This window comes from Cottoperca gobio, chromosome 20 (assembly GCF_900634415.1).
Source record: "Cottoperca gobio chromosome 20, fCotGob3.1, whole genome shotgun sequence".
NCBI classification, from domain to species: domain Eukaryota; kingdom Metazoa; phylum Chordata; class Actinopteri; order Perciformes; family Bovichtidae; genus Cottoperca; species Cottoperca gobio.
The window spans coordinates 15,553,126-15,564,917 of NC_041374.1; the positions used below are offsets into that span (position 1 = coordinate 15,553,126).

General features: G+C 41.9%; 1 protein-coding gene across 3 annotated transcripts in view; it reads left to right on the top strand.

Moving 5' to 3' along the window:
• Positions 1-7,769, top strand: part of mtpap (mitochondrial poly(A) polymerase) — an 18,719-nt gene extending 10,950 nt beyond the window's left edge. For all 3 annotated transcript variants that reach the window (XM_029457721.1, XM_029457722.1, XM_029457719.1), the window contains exons 6-9: positions 1,028-1,254; positions 3,148-3,240; positions 3,346-3,419; positions 6,180-7,769. In XM_029457721.1, coding sequence (XP_029313581.1) covers positions 1,028-1,254; positions 3,148-3,240; positions 3,346-3,419; positions 6,180-6,509 — 724 coding nt within the window. In that variant the 3' untranslated portion in view covers positions 6,510-7,769. The remainder of the gene's footprint in view (positions 1-1,027; positions 1,255-3,147; positions 3,241-3,345; positions 3,420-6,179) is intronic.
• Positions 7,770-11,792: the final 4,023 nt, after the last annotated feature.

Sequence of the window (11,792 nt, forward strand, 5' to 3'; positions counted from 1 at the left end):
AGAAACTGGCAGTTTTATGTCGTCCTGAATATCGTTTTGGCCACATTGGCGTTGCAAAAGCCCCAAACAGAAACCTTACTCTGGCAGGAAGTGCTTGTGATGGTACAGTCGCATGTCTGCCACAGTGAAACTGAACCGGAGTGCCAAAGAGGGGGTTTGTTTGTGTTTCACTTCGTCCCTTCTAACACTAAAGATGGTGTGGGCTCTCAGTCAATGGTAGCACACACACGTACACACCTGCTAACATACAGAAAAAACCACTCTGCAGTTTCTAAGGAAATGGAGTTACCACCAGTTGTGTGTGGGGAACTTTTTTTTAATTTGTGCTCTCAGATCTTCGAAGTGTAGCACTTTCCAGCCAGGGGGGGGGGGGTGGGGGGGGTGTGTGTGTGTGTGGGTGTGTGTGTGTGTGTGTGTGTGTCAAAAAAAAATAAACTAACAGCAATGTGACTGAGGCAGTCACTGTGACAAGCTGATGGCTGCTCTCTAGTGGTGGTTTTGTTATGATTCTATTTTCACTGACTCTTGACATTCAACATAATACAGTATTTTTTTGGGGATCAAAGATATGTGAAATCTGTGCACATATACTGGCACTTAAGGGCATGAAGAACACGAAAAGGCTTGGCTTGGCATCGAGAGGTTTAAACTACTAACACTATTGGTAAAGAGCATTGAAAATATGATCCGCTTACATAAAATGACGGTTAAAATGATTATAGGGGTAGACATACTGAAACACGTAATAACCTGAAGGTAGCCCACTGACGAATCCAGTAATTTATAGCAATATTGAACAACTAGCTAGCTAAGGAGGACTATATACACTAGGACACTGAATTTCTAATAGTTATTAATTTTAAGTAATTTGGGATAAAAGCTCAAGGTAACAATGCAAAACATGTGCACAATTTCAATATATTAAGTGTACCGCCTGCACTTGTATTGGACGTATCAACGCTGAAATGAACAGAGCCCAATCAGAACGTAGTGGGACCTTAGTAGTAATTCTGCACGTTATCCACAGGGTGGCGATGAAGAGCACAGAGCTGCTCTACCTGTACGGAGAGCTGGACCCTCGGGTGCGTTACCTGGTGTTCACCGTGCGCTGTTGGGCCCGAGCTCAAGGCATCACCAGCAGCATCCCCGGGGCCTGGATCTCCAACTTCTCCCTCACCGTCATGGTGCTGTTCTTCCTGCAGAAGAGGAGCCCTCCTATTATCCCAACCGTGGACCAACTCAGGGACCTGGCAGGTACAACCCAGCACCACCCCTCATCCTGCACCACCTCTCACTCAGTACATATCATGTCACCTTAATTCACCCTAGAGTTATTTTTTTGTGAACAACCTTTTTTATTGCTTTTTCTATACACAGATATAATAAACACTGTATATGTTCTAAATAGAAAAAAATAGGCATCTCACCTTATCAACTATAGAAATCCACACATAAATATTATGGTTTTTTTTTCTACATTCTACTTATTGAGGTTTCCTTTTTCAAGAATAAATTCAACCACGGAGTTAGGTGACGTTTGTCATCGTATAGTAAAGCAAATAAGATATGCCGTTTTAGATTTGATAATGCCAAAGAGTCATCAGTCAAAAGCAATAAAGTATTTCAGTGTCGAGCCTTGAAATCTTGTGTGTCACATTCACACAGTGGAGATGAGTTGAATGAAATTATTTCTTCATTTTATGTAAGTTTAAAATGTGTTAGGGCTGCAAATAATTATTATTCTGTGATGATAATTGTCAAAAACTAGCTCATAACAATCCAATCTTTTATATATATATATATATATATATATATATATATATATATATATATATATATATATATATATAAGAAAGCCTTTTTGTCTGGCTACACAGACAGCCCACATTATTGTTTACTATCAGATCAGATTAGATCTTCACATTTAAGAAGCTTGATGAGACAATGTTTTTGCATTTTACCATGAAAATCTTGACAGTTTTTTTTCTTGATTGATTTAGTGATTACGCAACTAATCTAGGGCTAAAAGTAATTTACATTACCAATTAATCTGCATCTTATTTTCTTAATTAATCAATTAGTCGCGTGAGCGATAAAATGTTAGAAATAGTGAAATATGCCCATCACTATTTCACTGAAGCTGGAGCTAGGGATTTTTATTTATTTCTATAATTTAGCTTGAAATGTAACTAAGAGCATTAATGGATCATTAGACTAGTCACGGGTAATGGGGTAATTAACTAATTGTCTGAACTTTAAATGAATTATTTCAGCTATAATATTAATGATCAGGATTTCAAGAGAGGAAGTTCTCAAGATGTTTTGGCTCGTGAGCCCTTTAAACGAAGCAATGTCTACTTACGACCTCTTTAAAATCTGTGTCTAGTTGTGTCTTGTTTTTAAAGATAAAGCTATCGCATAATGCACACTGATTGTCCTTCATCAATGGCTGCTTTATTCCTACAATCCCAGTGGTTCCCATTTTGTCTCTGTAACGACTTAATACCATATATATACTTAGATGACCATGTATACATCTGTAATGAATGTGTCCTGTGAGTATTTAACCACCAGCACACCAGTCTACCTGCAGGTCCACTGCAGTTCCACCACCTCTCCCTCTCTCCGTCACCTTGGCTGCCTGATAATTGCCTTCCAAAAGTAATCTACCCCCCCTCCACCGACTACTGCTCCTCCTCGACCCCGTTTAGCGCAGACTCTATCACAAAGAGTGCTTACAGCACAATAAAAAGCCCATCACTCTGGGAAGGTCGATGACCCCGCCTCCTCCAGACACACTCACGCACAAGCATACAGGCAGCTATTTAAATAGTGCTGAACACACACACACACACTACACACCAGCACCCTCACCGTGGTGAAGGATACTGGTAACAAGGGCATTGCTGGAGAAGCAAACCAGCCAAGCAAGGACATGATCCTGGCCCTCCTTTCTTTTTCTTTTTTTCTTTGTCCACCTTCATACACGCATGTACATGCACCTGCTCTCTCGCTCCTGCCCCTACTGTGTCTTTCTGTTTCCTCTCCATTACTGCATCGACACCATCTGTCTGTGTCTTGTTAATGGCCATCATAGGCGTGTAAAGGCAGTAATTTACCCCGTGTCCCCCGCTCTCGTCCCACAAGGTCCCGCAGACAAGAGTGTGATTGAGGGGAACGACTGCACGTTTGTCAGCGACTTCAGCAAGATCCAGCTCCAGAGCAACACAGAAACACTCGGTGAGCACGGGAGCGGAGAAACGAGGCTGTTGGGGCTACAACTCAGTTTGATCGATACCAATGTTTCTGTTATCCGCTAACTTGACTTTTCTTGCTTTGTCACAGAGCAACTGCTGTGTGAATTCTTTGAGTTCTACTCCACCTTTGCATTCAAAAGGATGTCAATAAATATCCGAAAGGTATGTATGATTATTCACGTCCATTAAGTCCCATGTAAGCAAAGAATTTGCCAAAGGATGATCATTTGCATTATCTTTTTGACTATGAAGCTAATCTTTTGGCCTTTTTTATAATGATAATGATAACAACATGAAAGGGGTAGCTCATAGTTTTGAACCTACAGACGTTTCTCACCTGAATCTGCGGCTTTACAGATCTTTATAGTGAAATTCAGCACATTGTTTAGCTGTGCGGCTCACAAGTTTTACTGTTTTGGTTCACTCACCATTTTCAAAGATTAATTTTCACCAAGCAGCTGTTTTCAGTGGAAAAAGTTGTAAAAAACCCACTTTACATTACCTGCTCAGCACCAGCAGACACTGTTAGAGACTAGCAGGTCAATATCGTGACGCATGTAAACGCTAAAGAGACAGATAATTTCCTCAGGACGTTGTTAGAGACCAAAGAACGGGGCAAACATGACTCCAAATGAATGATAATCTTTCTCTGGAACTACTGGATGTGTAAAGAAGCCACTGTTTGCTAACAAGTCCGCCAAATCAACTTAAAAGGTGATGTGGTGTTCAGTCATTCCAGGTTTAGGTTCAAGTTCTCGCTAGGTCAGACCTAGGAACATTTTTGTAATAAAAGTCTGAATGTATGTTAGTTTAACATAAAGGCTACAGCAGCACATTGTTAGATATGCTTAGAGAGAAACCGAACGCATGTCATGTTCGCCTTTTATTATGGATTCTTTCATAAATGTATCGCACAATCATAATCTCTTGTGCACTTAAAAATGTTTAATGAGCTAATTTTGAAGTTGTTGAGGAGAATCCCCAACATCATACCACAGTAATAATCAGACCAGCGCTCCCTGTCCATATTTTTTAAATACATTATTCATGCCACTTCCTTTCATACAACAGGTGCCAAATATATTTCCGTCAATGTCTTTTGATGTCCGAGAGAGGGTGAAAGGAGCATTAATGTAAACGTCACTTGTGTCTGAATGACAAAAAGCTCTCACTTGAACAATGTGTTTCTTGTTCCACGTCTGAAAAGGGCTTTAGTCTCTTTCCTGTCGTCATTGTCTCTGGGCATGTCTCTGCTGTTGTGACCCGATCTGTGATTTCATGCCAAATGTCAAAGATTTGTTTGACATTATTTTGAAACACTGTCAATGATATTTTGTTTGTCCACCAGAGAGCAGACCAATCTTTAAAATAACAATTTTTAAGGGATCCTGATCTGAAAATGTTTGTGTATGTCATAAAAAAAAAGTAGACATAAATTGTATTTCCGTAACTCTCAAATGGTTACAAAATCAAAACAAATCAAAAATCCAATGCCAGTCAAGCTCTACTTCCAAAATGGTCCCTCAAACCCTAAATCCATCATGCTCCTTGGATAGCTTCTAATTTTACTTTTTTAAATCTACTGTTGCATCACTGAAAAACCAGAACATAAATAAAAATATCTGTTGAGAAATAAACCAGTTCAACCTCCTTTCAAAATATCCTCCCAAGCCCCAAAGCTGAACTTCAGCAGAGAAATCTGTTGGTAATAAAGTCTGTGTTTGGTGCATGGCATCTTCCCACACACACAGATGACAGCTGTCCTTATCAAATGTGATTGATGCCAGCCCCACAGGGCCCGGACACCCTTGAGCTGCAATCCCAATTAGGAGCTCCATCAGGCTGAGTGTAAACAAACACATATTTATTCTATTTAGAACCATATTTCAGTCAGTTGTTGCTTATGTAATACTTTTTTATCGTCGCTGAAAGAGCGTCCACGGTAGAAGTTTTTATAGATAAAATGGATGGGAAAGATCAAGCCAAAAGGGTTGGAAATCTTTTTCCAAGTCAGCGTACTGTAAAGGGTACTATCAGGGGGAGTATCCACTGCTAATTATTTCCTCTCTAGCTGTATAGAATAGATTATTTACCTCTGAAACCATTAAATAATATCCTATTCATCACATATTACTTTTACCCCTTGAAATTTCGTTGATTAAGTAGGTATTCATGCTTTGGTGGCACATTAGATGAGATGCAGGGACTTTGCTAGTGCTTGGAGTTTAATGAATTGATGCGTCTGGGAAAGAGAGACCCTGCAGCTTTATATATGAGACTAATATCAAGCTCGACACCGCAAAGGAGGCCTGCAGGTAGACTGTGGCCGTGACCCGTGCCTATAGGCTTTCGCCAGTGGAGCAACAGCCATAAATCTGCTTTACTGTGCTACAATTCTCCGGTTCGCTCCCCTTCTCTGACGGATGGCTTTATGTTGCCATCTTCTGTCCCTCCCACCCCACCCACAGCTCCATCCCTTTATCCTTCCAGCTCCTTTACTGTCACACTTTAGGCTGGATATGGCATGCAAAGTACCATGGGAGGTTCTTGACTTCTCTCTGACCCAAATATTGATGGTTCATTTGATGGCCGTGACTGCTAGACAGAGGTACAGATCATATATGCTTCCGTGGCTAACGCGCTTGGTGTGCATAGCAGGTTTCCATAGCAGTCTAGCTCATTCTCACTTTTCACAACTCGAGTCAACATGTCTTCCAGAGCCATGTCCTTGTATATCCCATCTGCTAGTCTGCTGAGAGGTGTTCCAGTCAGCTATAGGTTCTCCAGATACAGCAGTCAAGACCTAAAAACCATTACCAATAGATGGACTGTAAAATACAGTACATACAAGACTGTACTTATGGCCGCTGCTGTTACTGCTCACAATTGTGTTTTCAGCCTTGTCCCGTTCCTTCTCTCTAGGGCAAAGAGCAGAACAAGCCTGAGGTATCCCCGCTGCACATCCAGAACCCGTTCGAAACCACTCTGAACATCAGCAAGAACGTCAACGCCACACAGCTAGACCGTTTTGTGGCTGTGTGTCAGGAGAGTTCCTGGCTGGTCCAGCAGAATAAAAAACCCACACCTAGTGCTGGTATTAAAGGAAATGCTTTCGCACCTTGGGGACTATCTAGCCTCCTTCTGCCCTCCCAGGTTGAAGGGATCAAAAGGAAAGGAAAGAAAAGGAAATGGGAGCCGGCCAGTGACAGGATCAAGAACTTGCTGGAATCCTTGAAGAATAAAAATCAGTAAAAGAAAAGAGACTCCTGGGGGATGTCAGAAATGTGCTCCATCCGCTTGATTATCTCTTTAACTCGAGCCTTGGTGGACATCTTCTGGTTTTATTGTCTGGTGTCTCACTGTGGAGGCCAGGAGCAGCTTCAGCAGTTGAATTCATCTGCTGGAATATAGTTCCAAACAAGGACACTGGAGGGTGTTACTGAGGCCTGTATGTGCATATGTTTGGGACCTGGAATAAGTGTGATTACTGTGTACTTTACTGTAGACTTGCCTACTCTATTGTAATTAAAGCCTGTGGAAACTGATGCAAATCAGATGCTCATAGTAATGAAAACTGTAGATTGATTTACAGGTTAATTTGATTCAAAATCTGTTGAACATAGATGTTATGATTTACACTGATTACTAACATCTGTTAACACCTCAAGCAAAATTACTATGGATGCATGTTTTGTATTAATGTTACGATACAGATGGAATAATCAAGATTTTATAGCAAACTGAAAACACTGGGTTTGTTTATTATGGCGCTCCAAAACTGACAGAAGGCAGTAAAAGGGTATTGGATGCATCACAAATATAACTGAATACATCAGTACTACCATATTTATTTCACAATTCTTTATCTCTGACTAGCTCATTTTATTTTTGAACTCTTGTTATGTAATGTCATACTAAAGCAAATCGAGGACTGCAAGGCAAGTTAGCTTACTAAGCACACTAAGCACCCACCTTTTCAATTATAGCAACTTAGCTGAAGCTAACTTTCATCATAAATCTACACTAGACCAAGTTGATGGTTAAAGTTGATCATTCATACCACATACAGCTGTAGCGTCGTGGTATAAACTCTTGTAACTGTAGCTAAAGCATTTTTAGCTGGCAAGCTAAGGGTAACAAGCCTCTATGCTAACTAGCCATTCACAGACACTATACACTCTCCATAACGTCATCTTCCTGAATAAGTTTGTGGAAACAGTCATTTAATGCTATCAATTATTGAGTTAGCTTCAGCTAGCTATGTACAGTTGCTAGCTGAAAAGGTGTTTGTTTTTTTAGGGCCTTTCAGGGTTTATCTGTGTTCATGTATGCTAGCTAGCCACGTAGTCTGGTGATCTAATCTGAAACATCTCTAAGAATAAGGTACATCTGAAATTATCCTTGGGGAATATATAGGTTTAATTTGTGTTCTAAACCTATTGGTGGTAAAGGAAAACAATTTTACCAATTAAATGGAGATTAAAGTATATTTGTTTTTACACTGCATTTGAACTATTTTGTATTGTCACTTTATATTTTTGACTTGTCTGATAACATTTTACTGCCTTTTGTACAGTACAAAGAACACTCAAACAGCATTTTCTCAAATGTTACATCTGGATTTTTAGCAGCAAATGATCTAAAAACAGTGACATAATGGTGCTGGCGTGTGTTAGATTTATATAGAAGGAGACAGCCCATCAACTTGGTCACCCAGTTCATTGGAACCAAAGTCGGCCAGCTTTGTGGCAAAGTCTGTTGAATCGATTGACCTCTCTGAAAACCCTCTGATTGATTTGTCATGTAAAATATGCGAAAAGAGACATACCACTTTAACTCTTAATTCAGTTTCCAGCTTACAATGCCCGCTAATCGCCATGCTCAAAATGTGGTTGAAACACCAAAAAGGTCATTCGCATCATCTTTTTTTCAAAGTTACATACAGTATATCTCAAAAGTGAGTACACCCTTTAGATTTTTGCAAATATTCTGTTATATCCTTTCAGGGGATAACATTATCCTACTGAAACGTTGATATAACTTAAAGTAGTCAGTGTGCTGCTTGAATAACAGTATAGATTTATTGTCCTTTGAAAATTACTCAGTACACAGCTGTTAATGTCTAAACAGCTGGCAACAAAAGTGAGTACACCCCATAGTGAACATGTCCTAATTGTGCCCAATGATGTTGTTTTCCCGCCCTGGTGTCATGTGACTCGTTAGTGTTACAAGGATTCAGGTGTAAATGATAAGCAGGGCTGTTAAATTTGGTGTTTTGGGCACAATTCTCTCTGAATGCTGGACAACATGGCACCTCATGGCAAGGAACTCTCTGAGCGGCTGAAAAAAAGGATTATTGCGCTTCACAAAGATGGCCTTGGCTATAAGAAGATTGCCAACACCATGAAAATGAGTTGCAGCACAGTGGCTAAGATCATACAGCGGTTTTCCAGGACAGGTTCCACTCGGAACAGGCCTCGCCAGGGTCGACCAAAGAAGTTGAGTCCACGTGCTCAGCGTCATATCCAGAGGTTGGTTTCCAAAAATAGACGTGCGAGTGCTTCCAGCATTGCTGCAGAGGTTGCAGAAGTGGGATGTCAGCCTGTCAGTGCCCAGACCATACGCCGCACACTGCATCAAATCGGTTTGCATGGCCGTCGCCCCAGACAGAAGCCCCTTCTGAAACCGATGCATAAGAAAGCCCGCAAACAGTTTGCTGAAGACAATGAATCCAAGAACATGAGTTACTGGAACCATGTCCTGTGGTCTGATGAGACCAAAATAAACCTGTTTGGGTCAGATGGTGTCCGGCGTGTGTGGCGGCACCCTGGTGAGGAGTACCAAGACAAATGTGTTTTGCCTACAGTCAAGCATGGTGGTGGCAGCATCATGGTCTGGGGCTGCATGAGTGCTGCCGGCACTGGGGAGCTGCATTTCATTGAGGGACACATGAATTCCAATATATACTGTGACATCCTGCAGCAGAGCATGATCCCCTCTCTTCGGAAACTGGGCCGTAGGGAAGTTTTCCAACATGATAATGACCCTAAACACACCTCCAAGATGACAACGACCTTGCTGAAGAAGCTGAAGGTTAAGGTGATGGACTGGCCAAGTATGTCTCCAGACCTAAACCCAATTGAGCACATGTGGGGCATCCTCAAGAGGAAGGTGGAGGAGTGCAAGGTGTCCAACATCCGTGCGCTCCGTGATGTCGTCGTGGAGGAGTGGAAGAAGATACCAGAAGCAACCTGTGCAGCTCTGGTGAATTCCATGCCCAGGAGGGTTAAAGCAGTGCTAGATAACAATGGTGGTCACACAAAATATTGACACTTTGGGCACAATTTAGACATGTTCACTATGGGGTGTACTCACTTTTGTTGCCAGCTGTTTAGACATTAACAGCTGTGTACTGAGTAATTTTCAAAGGACAATAAATCTATACTGTTATTCAAGCAGCACACTGACTACTTTAAGTTATATCAAAGTTTCAGTAGGATAATGTTATCCCCTGAAAGGATATAACAGAATATTTGCAAAAATCTAAAGGGTGTACTCACTTTTGAGATATACTGTAACGTGAGTTTATGTTTGTGTCTGTGAGATAGAGGAAAGAAAAAAGACCTTTAGGGTGCATGTGTTTAAAAGTGCATCTGCAGGTTCACATCCTATGAGTGTGCCTGAGTGTGTTTGTATGAGTGTTTAAGGCCCATGGGACAGTGTTTGAGGAGCAGGGAGTGTGCAGCCCACAGCTGGTTTTCCGCTCATTGCTGTTGGAGGTCGGGGGGTGAGAGGAGAGACTTTTAACTAACTCCCCTCCTACCACCCGTCCACCCTTTGCCACGGCACAGATGGGAGGAAAGGACTGAGGCAGAAGAGAGTCCATCACCCCCTAGCACCCCTCTGGTTTGGAACTTCACTCACTGTCTCTACCTCCTTTGTTCTAGCTTACATTTTTCTTTCAAATTCAGTGTGCCTCCTTTCTTTCTATCATCTCTTTCCTCTTTAGAGTGGCAGCGTTCTTTGAGGTTTGCAGAGTTTGTTTATTGAGTGAGTGATTTTTTTTGACTGATGGATGTGCTCTGCTGGAGCACAGAGTGGTTATGAAACGTGGTGGTTAGAGAAGCTTTGGGTGGAGAAATCAACACCTCAGGAGAATTTGATGAAATGAGACTGCTGGGTGTTGTAGGATGCTTTTGAAGGAGCCAGATGTCAGCGCCGTGGATCTTCTGATTTGTATATGGTGGTTTAGAATGTGCTGTTCTGTTTTTTTTTAATAATTTATAGACTCCTTTTGATGGCATTCCCTCCATTTATTGAACAGTTTATGGGGTAATTACAGGTATAGATAGAAACTGTGGCCACTTGCCAAAAGGTTGCCACAGGTCAATGTCAAGGTTAATCATTTTTTTTTTCTAGCTCATCTTAACCATTGCAGTGGCAACGTATTATTTGACCTACTCCAGTGATGGAGCACTTAAGACTGAAAAGGGACCAAGGTTGTGTTTTGTTAACCTGCCCAGCAGTGACCTTCTTAGAGGTGTTTGCAGGCAGCACGCCGTGAGCTCTGATTTATTGGGAAAACGGGTGAAAAGTCCAAGATAGATTGGCCCTCTCTCAGGAAGTCCAGAGGTTCAGCAGTGCGATGACCAGAGTTTATGTTGCTACCTTTTTCTTGGCTCCTAATGCGCCTTCAGAGCCTGAAAGAATGTAAAAAGGTGGCCTGAGGGTTTGAAAAACATGGGAGGGATTTGAGGAAACACGGTGAGGGAGGAAAAGTAGGAAAAACAACAAGAAATGAAAAAGATCTTGGCACGCATTTGAGGTTTAAATGCCCCCTAAAAAAAAGTCTTGAGCAGCTTCTTTCACAGAGTGCTGTGAGTATTCAAGGAGAAGGGCTTTGCCTCTGGAGAACATGGTGTTTGATGTAAAGACCTTATCAGTTGGAGCCCTTTTCAGAAGTCATTTTATCAAGCCGTGCGATCACCACGCCACTCCTTCCACTTACCTCCACCGACTCCACAAAGACCTGTGAGCAGTGTGGAAAACATAATCTCCAAAACACTTCCTCCTGCAGTTCCACGAATTGTCCCTACAACATTGTGAGAGGTCATTACGCTGGTTTCCGTTGTTGAGGGACAAGCGTCCTGGAGGACCCAGCCTGCCCCTTACTCCAGGTTTCCCACTCATCAACACCACAGTTGGCTGTGCACAAGAGGTGGTGAGAGGGAGCAGGGAGTGCTGGAATGCACTTGTCCACGCGGAGTCCCTTAAGGTTATCACCGTGTGTATCTCTAGCTTCAGAGTTACTACTGCAGAAGTGTGTACTGGCTGAGAAATGTGCTTATTGAAAGCTGCATTCAAGTGACGCCAATCAAAATGCGGCAGCCTTTCTCTCCGTGTCTCCATGTCCCACTACAATGAAATCATGACGCAAACTATTGGCAACCAACTTGATAATTATTTTTACGTGTTTATGCTGTATGGGAATGCCTGGGATTTACTGTACCCACCAACAGTGCCATTGTTTCAGTG